We start from the raw sequence: 15,083 nt of genomic DNA, 5'->3' as shown, positions 1-15,083 counted from the left end.
TTACAATATTGTAGTAGTTTTTGCCATACATCGACATGAATCAGCCATGGGTTTACATGTGTTCCCCTTCCTGGACCCCTCTCCCACCTCCCTCCCCATCCCATCCCTCTGGGTCATCCCATTGCCCCAGCCCCAAGTACCTGTCCCATGCATCAAACCTGGAGTGGTGTTCTGTTTCACATATGATAATATACATGTTTCAATGCTATTCTCCCAGAACGTCCCACCCTCACCTTCTCCCTCAGAGTCCATAAGACTGTTCTGTGCATCTGTGTCTCTTATTCTGTCTCACATATAGGGTTATCGTTACCATCTTTCAAATTCCATATATATGCATTAGTATACTGTATTGTTGTTTTTCTTTCTGGCTTACTTCACTCTGTATAATGGGCTCCAGTTTCATCCATCTCAATAGAACTGATTCAAATGTATTTTTTTTTTAATGGCTGAGTAATATTCCATTGTGTATATGTACCACAGCTTCCTTATCCATTCGTCTGCTGATGGACATCTAGGTTGCTTCCATGTCCTGGCTATTGTAAACAGTGCTGCGATGAACATTGGGGTACACGCGTCTCTTTCAATTCTGGTTTCCTGGGTGTGTATGCCCAGCAGTGGGATTGCTGGGTCATATGGCAGTTCTATTCCCAGTTTTTTAAGGAATCTCCACACTGTTCTCCATAATGGCTGTACTAGTTTGCATTCCCACCAACAGTGTAAGAGGGTTCCCTTTTCTCCACACCCTCTCCAGCATTTATTGCTTGTAGACTTTTTGATAGCAGCCATTCTGACTGGTGTGAAATGGTACCTCATTGTGGTTTTGATTTGCATTTCTCTAATAATGAGTGATGTTGAGCATCTTTTCATGTGTTTGTTAGCCATCTGTATGTCTTCTTTGGAGAAATGTCTGTTTAGTTCTTTGGCCCATTTTTTGATTGGGTCGTTTGTTTTTCTGGAATTCAGCTGCAGGAGTTGCTTGTATATTTTTGAGATTAATTGTTTGTCTGTTGCTTCATTTGCTATTATTTTCTCCCATTCTGAAGGCTGTCTTTTCACCTTGCTTATAGTTTCCTTTGTTGTGCAAAAGCATTTAATTTTAATTAGGTCCAATTTGTTTATTTTTGCTTTTATTTCTGATATTCTGGGAGGTGGGTCATGGAGGATCCTGCTGTGATTTATGTCGGAGAGTGTTTTGCTTATGTTTTCCTCTAGTTTTATAGTTTCTGGTCTTACGTTTAGATCTTTAATCCATTTTGAGTTTATTTTTATGTATGGTGTTAGAAAGTGGTCTAGTTTCAATATATGTATATGTTTAATATACATAGCTTAAATATATGTATATGTTTATTCTATAGATTCTATACAGACTCCATATTCTATGTTATTTCTATATTTTCAGATAGAGAGAAAACCATCAGGCTGCATATTCTTTTGGGGCTACTAGTGACCACTTCTCAGCTTGTCCATTTATCCAAATGTTAATTCTTATCCAAGGTTACACTTTTTAATATTTGAATGATGCAGTCAAATGAAGAAAAACAGGAGGAAGGAAGAGGAATCAGATTCAGTTTCAAGGAGTAGCTCAGTGAAAAGAGATTATGAGTCAAGAAGTTGAGAAAGCCTTAGGATCAAATGTCTGGTCTTTTAGTGCAGCAAGTGAAAACAGTCCTTTACAAAGCAAGTGAAACACATCTGCCCCAAGTGAAACACATCTGCCCCAAACTTTTACAGTTAAATGCCCCGACTATTAGTTTCCACTATGTTTTAAAGGCTAATGATCTCAAGGAGTGTAGAACAGGTGCATGCATTACTCAGTCACTCCGTTGCATCCAACTCTTTGCAACCTAATGGACTGTAGCTTACCAGACTCCTCTGTCTATGGAATTGTCCAGGCAAGCATACTGGAGTGGTTTGCTATTTCCTTCTCCAGGGGACCTTTCCAGTTCAGGGACTGAACCCACATCTCCCCCACTGTAGGCAGATTCTTCGCCACTGCTCCACCTGGGAAACCCTAACTATCTCAAATCATAAACCATAACAGCATTATGTACAAGAAGTATGGACTCCCCTAGCTTTCTTCTATTAATTTTTATTTACATTCTATCAGATTGCTAATGTTCATGGCCAGTTCTTATGGTCCACGATAACTGTCTAAACAATTTTAATCCAAATGTCTAAACAATTTTAACCCAATGAGAAGTAAGAATGAGTGAAGAAGCAATAGATGAAATGTGTTGAAATATGTTAAGATAATTGGTTGGTAAAGGAGTATGAGTGAGGATGAATTCTGAATTAATAATGATAGACATGCTTTTTCTTAAGCCATACTTTTTGAAAAGTATTTACTATTCTGTCCTACATACCCTTCCCTATAACCCTAGCTGTCAGTCCCCTTTCCCTGAAGTTTCTAGTTTAAGTACTATTTGTTCTTATGAAGTCTGCTCAATCACTGCAGCCATTATTTATTAATGCCTCAAGAGAGTTATTCCTGTTTTTCACATTTGTACTGTCCATTACTTAGCACATCATAGGTACTGAATCAGTACTCAAATAAGGAGAGACATAGGGAGAAATGCTACATGCAGAAGAGAGATACTATTAAGCTAAAAATATGGCACAGTTCAAACATCCAAAGAAATAGCATTTATTAAGACTCTATGTATAAGCTCTGAATAGAGGTCCTTGATTAGCATAGATGTGTGAAATTGGCTTCCCTGGTAGTGCAGTGGTTAAGAATTCACCCTTTCTGGTCTTACATTTAGATCTTTAATCCATTTTGAGTTTATTTTTGTGTACGGTGTTAGGAAGTGTTCTAGTTTCATTCTTTTACAAGTGGTTGACCAGTTTTCCCATCACCACTTGTTAAAGAGATTGTCTTTTCTCCATTGTATATTCTTGCCTCCTTTGTCGAAGATAAGGTGTCCACAATCTCAAAAATATACAAGCAACTTCTGCAGCTGAATTCCAGAAAAATAAACGACCCAATCAAAAAATGGGCCAAAGAACTAAACAGACATTTCTCCAAAGAAGACATACAGATGGCTAACAAACACATGAAAAGATGCTCAACATCACTCATTATTAGAGAAATGCAAATCAAAACCACAATGAGGTATCATTTCACACCAGTCAGAATGGCTGCTATCCAAAAGTCTACAAGCAATAAATGCTGGAGAGGGTGTGGAGAAAAGGGAACCCTCTTACACTGTTGGTGGGAATGCAAACTAGTACAGCCACTATGGAGAACAGTGTGGAGATTCCTTAAAAAACTGGGAATAGAACTGCCATATGACCCAGCAATCCCACTGCTGGGCATACACACCCAGGAAACCAGAATTGAAAGAGACGCGTGTACCCCAATGTTCATCGCAGCACTGTTTACAATAGCCAGGACATGGAAGCAACCTAGATGTCCATCAGCAGACGAATGGATAAGGAAGCTGTGGTACATATACACAATGGAATATTACTCAGCCATTAAAAAAAAATACATTTGAATCAGTTCTATTGAGATGGATGAAACTGGAGCCCATTATACAGAGTGAAGTAAGCCAGAAAGAAAAACAACAATACAGTATACTAATGCATATATATGGAATTTGAAAGATGGTAACGATAACCCTATATGCGAGACAGAATAAGAGACACAGATGCATAGAACAATTTTATGGACTCTGAGGGAGAAGGTGAGGGTGGGACGTTCTGGGAGAATAGCATTGAAACATGTATATTATCATATGTGAAACAGAACACCATTCCATGTTCGATGCATGAGACAAGGGCTCAGGGCCGGGGCAATGGGATGACCCAGAGGGATGGGATGGGGAGGGAGGTGGGTGGGGGGTCCAGGAAGGGGAACACATGTAAACCCATGGCTGATTCATGTCAATGTATGGCAAAAACTATTACAATATTGTAAAGTAATTAGCCCCCAACTAAAATAAATAAATTTATTAAAAAAAAAAAAAAGAATTCACCCTTTCATTGCAGGAGACAAGAGTTTGATCCTTATCTCGGTAAGATCCCACATGCCGCAGGGCAACGAAGCCCACGTGCCACAACTACTGAGCCCACGGGATGCAACTGCTGAAGCCTGTGTGCTCTAGAGCCTGTGCTGTTTAACAACAGAGGCCACTGCAGTGAGAAGCCTGCTCACTGCAGCTAGAGAAAGCCCTTGCAGAGCAATGAAGAGCCAGCACAGCCAAAAATGAAATTAAATAATAAAAATAAATTTACAAAAATTAAAAAAAAAAGAGATCTATGAGATAGAATCCACTTAGATCAAAGGGATATGAAAAGAATTTAGTTAAGTGCCATCCCAGGAGCTGCGATTTTACATTTGGTTCTTCTTACAACATGAGTCATTCAGAGCAAGGAGTAGAAGCACATAAGTCAGTGGAGCATCCCATTCATCCTGGTATTTTATGGGAACTTCAGCACCTCCACTTCATTTATTTTCACTCTTTCCAGTAAGAGACATAGTCCCTTGAGCTTGGGTAAGTGATATGACCTCATTTCTTAGAATCTTTTGCCTTGAATCACTATTTGTATCATCCCTGGATCAGTTCTACAGGATTCATGGACACTTAGCTTTGATAAACTGGACTGGACATTGAGTCACCCAACCTGGTCTTGAGTATCAGCTCCACAGTCACTAGTAGAGTGAGATCAAGTGAGTTTAATTTTCCTAGCTTAAGTTACTCTTTAAAAATAAAGATAATAATATACATTACAATGGAGAGAAGAGAGTATAAAACACAGTATATAATGGTTAAAAGTAATTTCTCAAGTAAAATACAGAAATGAAGAATTCCTATAGCATATCCTAGCTATCCTTGTATTGTTTACATGAGACTGATCATGTTCTTGTGACTTTGGGCCCAGCTCTCCTGACCTCCTTGTCATACTTCAGACAATAACTGAGCTCCAGTCTCTGGATGTCTATTCTTGCTGTTCCTTCTGCACCAGGGGCTCTTGTCTGAACTATTTGCATGGCTGTCTCCCTCACTTTCTCAAGATCTGTGCTCACATTTTGCCTAATCTGCGAGATCTTCTCAAATCCCTATATAAAAGAGTACTCCCTCATCATTTGTTATATCTTCTGTCATACTTCCTTTTTTCCACATCATTTGTCACTACCATTTCTAACCTTGATAAAATTTATACTCTTTGAGAGTAGTGACTTTGTTTATTGTTTTGCCCCTAGGACCTAAAATAATGCCTGGTATACAAAAACTTTCAAGACGAAATATATGTTGAATGAATGAACACATGATTTAAACTTCCCTAATCCATTACTGAAGTGTATACGTTCTGCAAAGTGTGACTTGATGTAGTTCCATGTCTTCTTGATTTATCTAAGACAAGTTAAATAATATTTATTTTCTAAGGCTCAAGTTACTTTACTGCAGGGTAGTCCTGAGTTGGCCCATGTTTCAGTTCAGCTGCTCAGTCGTGTCCGACTCTCTGCGACCCCATGGACTGCAGCACACCAGGCCTCCCTGTCCATCACCAACTCCCTGAGTTGACTCAAACTCATGTCCATCGAGTCAGTGATGCCATCCAACCATCTCATCCTCTGTCGTCCCCTTCTCCTCCCGCCTTCAATCTTTCCCATCATCAGGGTCTTTTTCTAAAACACTTTTTGGGTTTTAAACAGGGTATTCTCTTCAAAATGCAAACATAATTGCCAGTATTTTTAAAAAATTCTTTCATGGCTTGCTTAGGATAAAGCAGGTTATGATATTAATGATATTCTCAGGATAAAGTTCAAATCCTTATTTTGGTCCTTATTTGCCAAATGGAGAATCGGCCTGTCTTGCAGAAGGAACTGAGTGCCATCTCTGTGTTTCAGCCTTGATGGTCTTTATCTCAGACCCTAATAACAGTACCATGACCTGTGTTGACTTCAAACTTGCATTTACTCTGCCTTCTACTTCTCCTCCTCAGTTTCTGATGTATGCTTTGCAGTGGTCATTCTTGTTGATGCTTCAGGTCTCAATTTTAAATACAAATCTTCTCTATATCTGCCTATTTGCCTATCTATCTTTCTATTTAGCCATCCATCCTAAGTTGGACTATAGGATACTGCCAATATTCAAGCAGATTTGTACTATAACAATGGCAATTCCCTATGACTTCACTTAGAATGTTTGTCTTTCTAAGCTACATAAGGAAAATAATCATATCTTTCTTATTTATTATTATATCTGCAGAGCTCAGTACAATGCCTGATGTTAGGAAAATTTCCTATAAATATTCTTTGAATTAATGTGCTTTTACATAGCAGTGATTATCAGTATTTTGCAAATAGCATTTGTTGGTTGTTTTACTGCCAGCATAATCATGTTGTAAAACCAAGACTGTGACTATATTAAAACAACTGGAAGGCAGTGAGTTATTTAGAAAGGGAAGAAAAGAAAGATCAAGGAGGAAGAAAATTAGAAGGAGCCTAAGGAAGAGAAAGGGAGAACAGATTTGAGAAGTGATGATGGAGAGGAGAGAGGGAGGGAGAAAAATGAGAGGAAAAGAAAGAGACAGAGAATTGTCAGTTTCTAGTAACTTGAATATTTTCAGGTCTGTCAGTGAAGAAGTACATGAATTCCATTTTCAATTAGTTAGGTAGCCATCATATTTTCAATACACATATGTTTATTCTTCTAGCCACTTTTTTCTTGGTCCCAGTTTGGATCACCTAGTTTTAAGTCTACTGACTTTAACTTACTTCTTTTTCAAGTATCTTTCATTTTTTATAACTTTCTACTTCATTTATCAGTAACTGTAATTCTCCATATTTCTGTTTTATTATTTATATTGTTGTTTATTCTATTATTTATTTTTTCCATTGCTTCCATTACCCCTTTCTCTTGAATTTTATTTTCATATTTAGTCATGATGCTTTTTATTTCAAGAAGTACTTCTCATCTGATAATTTTGAAGATTTTGTTATATTGAATGCATTGATATGTAGTTTTATATGAACCTCAATATCTCATCCACAAGTATTTCAGCTAACTATCAATTGAGAAAATATGGCAGTCTGTCCTTTATGTAAAAAAAAACGCCAAACATTAATGATCATATCATAAACTAGTCAAAAATACATATTGCTATTTGTAGAAGCATCATAAAAGAGCCAGAGAAGCTATGTAAACTAATTACATTTTATGCTTATTATCAGAAATTGTAGGCATTCCTCTGAAGAACATGGTTAAGATCAATTACTTCAAATAAAATAAATAGAAAAAAGGTCATTTCAAAGTTTTTGAAAAAAAGTGATGTGTTATGAAGACTATAATTAATTTATATTTATATAGCATTGCTGAAGACTCTATATTCATTCAGGGTTTTTTGATTTGTTTTGTTTTGCATCTAAAGATACAGGAAGAAGAAACATCCCTAATGTAGAAGTTCATCGATTTTTTAGAGGTATTCTTTGAAGCTGAAGTAACAAAGAAGACAGAAAGCAGAGTGACAGTGATGGGGACAGGTCTTACCATCCAGATCATTCTCCGGAGTCTCTGCTGTGAACCAGTTGGAAGGCGGGCCAGTGCCGTTGACTGTCATGGCTGACACTTGAAAACTGTACTGACTTCCTTTCTCCAGTCCTGTGAAGGAATTTTCCACAGAAGGAAAACAAAAAAAAGTTACTGAATAACAAGTATTTTTAGTGGGTTTTTAAAGTTTTAGCAAAATTTCAACAATACTAAACATGCTTTACATTTTCTGTGATTGTTGTGGTAGACTGTTATTTTGGCCAAAAAGGTTGGAAGATTACAGTAAGAAATCAAATTATTTTTCATATATTCTCATTTATTTTTCCCAGTTTACAAAAATGTATCCTTGAAAATAGCCTCAGGGCAGATGCAGAATATAAAATATGAACGATGAAGAAATAATCAAAAATAGCAGGGATCATTTTTCCTCACAGTCCAGAAGAGGTCTGCCTATAAATCAAGAACAGTCAATCTAAAAATTTATGCTCCATCATTCATTCAAGGTCAGTGATTACTTTGGGCAAAGAAAGAGAACTTCAAAGCCACTGTACTTCAGCTGAAAATACTAGGTTTTTGTCTCTCAAAAACATCGCAAAGCATATTTGTTCTGCATTAGGTTCCATACTACAGTATGAAGAAAATCTATCTCTATGATAACTTGGACAAGGATTTTACTCAGTGATGACCTCTGAGCTGATTTTCTGGTACACAGAGAGTACAGGTAATAAGAGAAGCCCTGTGCATCATGAGTGTGATATGTATAAATTTTTAATGTGAATAACTTTCCTTTTATCCGAGTTTCAACATAGCTCATCAACATGACACATTATTATAAAACAAATAATGCCTGTCAAAAGACCACATGACTTTTCTGAGGCACTGAGGACTCACTGTAAACCAACAACTTCTTAAACCTTAAGGAGCTGAACAGCACTGATAACAAAATATCATCTCTCTTTTTTCCCCATTAATTTGAAATGGCACAAACATTTGGAGCTAAGGAAAAATCATAAATAAAATAGCCTCTTAGAGAAATGATGCTTCTGTTAAGTACAAAGTTATGTATTTGTGTATTTTTGTACAGAAAGATAAATAATTCTTGGTACTGAGAAGAATTCTAACTCGCTACTAATAGATGGCTTTTAAGCGCTGGTTAAAATGAATTTGCTACAGTTGAAAGCAGTGATCTTCAATAACTAGGACTTTTAGAGAAGACAATTTGATAAACTCACCCACACATAATACTGGCCACTTGAGATGCTTCTAATTTTATAAAACAACTTGGAAGGCATGGGTTGAGAATAGTGTTGGTACTGTTGTTTCTGTTATTATGAGTGCTTTAATGGTACATCCACAGAGTCACTACAATGCCTGACTCACAGAAGGCACAAACACAAAACAACTGTTGAAAGATTCACTAAAGCAAGTCTTAGCACTAAGGAAATATTAGGTTACAATACAATACCCAACACCATCAGCAAGGTGGTGAATGCATGCTTTTGAACATAAAAGCTTTGTGCTGCTTTAGGTGGGCTTGTGCTCACCCTGACCTGTCCCTTAATTAGCATGGCATCAATCTGATATTTGTTAGCATTTTGCACCCTTTCTTGGGTACTGCTGTTGATTCCTGAAGCAGAAGGATTACAGAGCTGTCTGGGGAATCAAAAAGCTCACAGGAAGAGAACTCTGGGAAGAAATGTTTACCTAATCATTGCAGCTCATGATTTTCATGGTTTTCTCACCTGAAACAGTTTAATTTCATCAAGAATATACTTTTTTGTATTAAGGAGAAATTTGACTTCATTTTTCTTTGAAATGGATGGATAATTATGTCAATACTATCTCCAATGACTGATGTGAAATACCATCTTTAATGGTCAGTTTTACATGTAAACTGGAGTAAGGCTAAAGTCCCCTCAATGTAACACTTATTGTTGCTGGGAAGGTATTTTTGTAGATATGACTAAAGTTGATAAACTTTAGTCCACTGATTTTATATAAGAGATATTATCCTAGATAACTTGGTGAGCCAAATTTAATCAGGTGAAGGATCTTAAGAGCGGACTGAGGCTTCCCTGAAAAAGAAATTTCACCTGTAGGGAGCAGCTTCAGCTTGAGAGTTCCAGCTGCCTCTTCTGATGGACTGCTCTGTTGGAATTGTCCAGCCAAACATCATGATCAATTGTCAATTCCTTGCAACAAATCTCTTAGTATGTATCGCCATTGATTCTGTTTCTCTGGTCAACATACCTTGACTAACTCATCAACTTCATACACGCAACATTTTGTCACATAAATGGAAATCTTTCTGAATGCCCTATATTCTGTCCCATTCATTTCACTTTATAACAAGTGATGTGTTGCATGCAGACTTTACTGATTTTAATATAACTAATTAAAATATTTCACTACAAAGCAGATGCACAAATTTCTCTTTATAATTTTGCCAAAATTCAATTTACATATTTGGGGTTTAGGCTCTGTCACTATCATTAATTCAGTTTTGAGTAAAATGAAAGCTGACTAATAGCCTGAATAATAATTTGAAGTAACTATTAAAAGGCAGTTAAGAGATGATCCATTGTTTCCCCAATGGAGCCTCACCTGGCACCACCCCCCACCCCACCCAGCTACTTGTCAGAATATATATTCTAACCAAACACAGTGAAGTAGCTTTTCATATCCTTCTATGATATCAGTAGTGAAGTTTTAACCCTCTGTACAGAGTAGTACCCAGATGACCCTAAAAATCCTGCCAACTTTTCTTGTAATACTATATTTTAGCTTAACTTTTTAAAATTTTCATTTTATTCTAGAATATTGCTGCGGAATCTCACTAATAACACCTAGAAATTCTAGTATAAGAGAACATTTAAAGATATATACAACATTCCATTATTAAAAGAGATTATAATGCTTAGTCAAACAGCCCATCTAATACTGTTCATCCAACTAAGTGATCCTGTAAATAAAGCAGGGATATTTCTGGAATAAGAAATTCACCAAGGGAGGGAATCCACTCCAACAGTTTTGCTGGTTAAATAAAATTATTCTTTAGACTACACTGAATCTGCTTTACTGTAGTATTACCTACAGATAAATTTGAGTTTTATACAGAGGGATTAAAAAAAAGTTAAATTCCACTTTGAAGATATCTTTATCCAAGTCTTCTGATCCTAAATTCGGTGCCTTCAGTACCAGATTTTGATCAGCAGAATTAAACCTGTGACTCTCTTCTAGATTAGGTAAGTGAAGTATGCAGTGATAGGCAAAACCAGAAATGTTTGCTTTTCAGAGTCAGTCAGGACATTCCCCTGAATTCTAGCCTGCAAATGTTCCTGCTTCTTTGTTAAGAGGGGTACTTGGCCAGACAAGTTTTAGATGGGCTATGTGTATGTATGTCAGTTGCTCAGTTGTGTCTGACTCTTTGAGATCCCATGGACTGTAGCCCGCCAGGCTCCTCTGTCCATGGAATTCTCCAGGCAAGAATACTGGAGTGGGTTGACATTTTCTTCTGCAGGAGATCTTCCCAACACAGGGACTGAACCTGGGTCTCTTTTAATCTCTCTTTCTCATATATAGTTATTAGGTAACAATACCTGCATTTCTATCTTAGAGTGTTCTTTTGAGAATCAAATGGCAAAACTGCTTTCACAAATAATTTATAAAGTTAGGCATTTGATAGACATAAAGATACATAATGTTTGCAAATTATTTTCTCACTTGAAACACTCCTTTGGTGGATGGATAGATGGATTAATTCATTCATTCATTCACTGGAGATGGGAAAGAAGGAAACCCATCTGTAAGCAAAAGCTATTTTCTGTGTATATTTCTCAAAGTTGTTATCTGAGATGTGTTTTCTGAGTTGGATAATGAAAGCATTAACTAGGATTTTAAACCTAAATCTAGGTAGGAAAATTTTGACTTAATCTTTTCTAAAGTTACTCAATTCCTGTAGCTGCCAAGATAATTTTCAATTATTATTTTTCAGTATATATCTCTTTCCATCTCTGAGTTATGTCACTGTTCCTTTACATACTCACACAACCACACAGTCATTGCCTACGTTCAACAATATATTACCGATAGTTTAAGAGTTAAGAATACAGGTGTTCAGTTTAGGCAGAATTAGATTCAAATTTTTGCTTTACCGCTTACTAATTGCATGACCCAAAAAACTTACTAGCCCTCTTTCCTTGCCTAAGATTTCTCATCAATAAAATGGAGTCTATGAATAAAAAGTTATTATAAAGATTACATTTTAAAACAGACAAAGCTTTATTTTCTTATCATGGATTTTTTTTAGCTATACTGAGGTATACTTAATATACCAATAGCCGTGCATAGTTAATGTATACATTTTAATGAATTTAGACCTATGCATAAACTATGATACCACCACTACAAATAAGGTAATAAACCTATATATCACTTCCAGAAGACCCCTTTTTTACCTTTGCTCTTTTGTTTTAATGGTAAGAACACTTGGCATGAGACAAAAGTTCCAAACAAGTTTTTAAGTGCACAATACAGTATTGTTAACTACAGGTACTATGTTGTACAGCAGATCTCTGAAACTTATTCTTATTGCATAACCTTAATTTTATACCCATTGAATGACTCTCCATTTTCCCCTCCCCCTGCCCCTGGAAACCACCATTCTATTCTGCTTCCATGACTTTGACTATTTTAGATACCTCATATACGTAGAATCGTGGTATTTACCCTTCTGGTAGTGACATTTCACTTAGCATAACATCTCCCAGTCCATCCATATTGTTGCAAAAGGCAGGGTATTTTTTCTTTTCTGTGATAAAGCTGAATAATATTCCATTGTATGTATATACCACAGTTTCTTTGCTCATTTGTCAGTGGGAAATTTGGGTTGTGTGAATACTGTTGTAATGAATATGAGAGTGCAGCTATGTCTTTGAGATTCTGACTTCAGTTCTCGTGGATACGTACTCAGAAGAGGGATTAGTGGTTCACTGCAGATTTGTTTTTAATTTTTTGAGGAACCTTCATATTGTTTTCAGCATAGGACCAGTTGTCAAATTTGCTATTGCTGTTAAACTATTATAAAAGTTAAAATTGTTTTTAATATCAATGATCATTTACAGATTCATATAATAGCCAGATTCACTCACAATAAAGATGAGCTAAAGATGAGCACATTGGATAGTTCAAGGAGCACATAGCTAGGACTCAGAGCATCCGTGATCTAGTTGGAATCTATACCTTTAGCTAATGGTGGATCTCAGCAATGTCACTCTTCAAGCCTCCATTACCTCTTCAATAAAACAAGGACTTTGGACGAGATGAATTGTGTGTTTTCTGTTCTGTTTGTCAGGGACCTATAGTTCAGTCTCAGTCTCTGTAGATCTAACCCATGTCTCTTGTGTCTCCTGCACTGGCAGGCTGATTCTTTACCACTAGCACCACCTAGGAAGCCCTATCTAAGTAAACAGGCCTTTTTCACAGGAGGACTGGGACTATGTATCAGTCTGCTCTGTGTGTAGTGCCCTGGGGGTGGTGGTGTGTTAAGAACTATCTTTTCCAATTATTATGGTCTCTTGGAATTCAGTAACACAAGCCCCATTACCCGGCAAGGCCAAGTGGTTAAGGGGTATGCATACCTATGCGGATTGTGCATACCCACTGACTTTAGCTAGGTAGCAGGAAAGGAAAAACTTGTTTTCTTGTTTCAGGAAGGCATTAAGGAACATGACTTAGGAAGATGACTTACTGTATGTGCCCATGGGCTTCTGCAGCAGAACATAGGAGTGCCCTGACCTGGGGTGGGTGGGTGGGTGGGGTGTGGGGTGTGGGGGGTGTGTGTGTGTGTGGGCGTGCGCATGCACACACATGTACACAACTTCCTAGCTGCTTCTAAGTATGTCTGCAGTGCTAAGTCGCTTCAGTCATTTCTGACTCTTTGAGACCCCATGGACTGTAGCCCGCCAGGCTCCTCTGTCCATGGGATTCTCCAGGCAAGAATACTGGAGTGGGCTGCCATGGCCTCCTCCAGGGGATCTTCCCACCCCAGGCATTGGACCCAAGTCTCTTATGTTTCCTGCTTTAGCAGGCAGGTTCTTTTCTGCTAGTGCTACCTGGGAAGCCCTGCTTCTAAGTATAACTTTATTCTAAAAGAATGATATAGGTAACAATGCTTTACTTAGTTGTAAAAAAAAGATATCGTTGAAAGTAGATTGTCTTCTGCTTGTTTCTATCTCCAATAATAAGTGCCTTCTAACCGTTAATTCCTCAGTTCTATTTCTACTTTCTTAGAACTTATGGTCAAGAGATGATGTATTATTCAAAGAATATAATTTCCTTTTATTTCCCTAATGTTAACCTTGTTATAAAATTGCTGTGCTGTTGTTTCAATTTTTCAGTCCACAAAATACCAATGCATGTTTACCACTACGTTTATTCTTATGTTGGCCATGAAGCATGAGAAAACTCTTATATTCAATTCCAAATAATCTTCCCTGAAGAGCACTCAAAAATTAAAAACAGCACTTTAAAATTTAGTTGACTTGGGTTCCCAAATTGATAGCAGTGATTTAAAATCCTTGTTATAACTCTGAATTACTTTGTTACTGCAGATGTCTCATTATCCTAGTAAAAGGCACACACAACAACAAAAAAAACCTGTCTAACAAATACAATATGGCAAACACCAATATTTGAGTCTCTACACCTGAATATTTATATCATCCAAAGGAAGCACTCCGGCATTTTCAATTTTCTAACAGTCAAATCAATCTAAAATCATGTATTTTAAAGGTACTGAAAACATGGGGGCAAATTCTGTGCATTTTAAAGTGCTGAAGATTTATATAGAAAATCAATTACTTCCTCTTACTACACCGTGCATAAGTTACAAAATATATCCTGCGGACAAGTCAAAACCACAGCCAATCTACCAGTGTGGAGTACGTCCTGATTCCCTGATGCTCTGTAGCATTAAAGACATTCCCACAATTTCTAAGAATGCAACATGCATTACTGAGGCCAGGACCCAGAACAGAGGAGAGGAAGACCAAGGCTTTGCAAAACTTGTTTTTAACGCTAAAGAATATGACGCTATCCTCTGGGTCTTTCTATTCTTCATCTCAAATTAAAAATGAAGACTGTGTGACTTTTTTGCAATAAGTATCAAGCACAGTTATAAATATAATTGTTTAGATGATGTTTGCATCCTCAAATTCATTTTATAACAATTAAAATGAAGAAGGAACATTTTGAATAAAAGTTGCCAGTTTGGAGTCCAGAGTCCTATGGATCTATAAAGATGGGAAGGGGCGTTTCAATAACAAGCTAATGAATTCATCCTGTTGCTTTGCTTTTGACTGGAATGATATTAAGCCAGAGGGAAGATGGGTTATCCTATGTTGATGAGAAGTGCTAATTGCCACATATATTTTAGATGAATAAAGATGTAGGACTGAATTATTTTTGGATAAAGATTTACTAGAGGGTATAATTCAAAATGATTTTCCTCGACAGGAAAAGTAATAACAAGAGTCTGTAATGAGTGAAATACTGTATACTTGGAACATCCAAATATAGCTTTTCCTG

The 15,083-nt window shown here is 36.9% G+C and overlaps 1 protein-coding gene across 4 annotated transcripts in view; it reads right to left on the bottom strand.

Annotated features, from left to right (window-relative positions):
* DCC (DCC netrin 1 receptor) overlaps positions 1–15,083 on the bottom strand; it is a 1,991,552-nt gene that overhangs the window by 230,433 nt on the left and 1,746,036 nt on the right. For all 4 annotated transcript variants that reach the window (XM_081562140.1, XM_081562141.1, XM_081562142.1 and 1 more), the window contains one exon: positions 7,497–7,607. In XM_081562140.1, coding sequence (XP_081418266.1) covers positions 7,497–7,607 — 111 coding nt within the window. The remainder of the gene's footprint in view (positions 1–7,496; positions 7,608–15,083) is intronic.

This window comes from Giraffa tippelskirchi, chromosome 14 (genome assembly GCF_054371585.1).
Source record: "Giraffa tippelskirchi isolate mGirTip1 chromosome 14, T2T-mGirTip1v1.2.pri, whole genome shotgun sequence".
NCBI classification, from domain to species: domain Eukaryota; kingdom Metazoa; phylum Chordata; class Mammalia; order Artiodactyla; family Giraffidae; genus Giraffa; species Giraffa tippelskirchi.
This window is presented reverse-complemented; position numbering and strand designations above follow the sequence as displayed.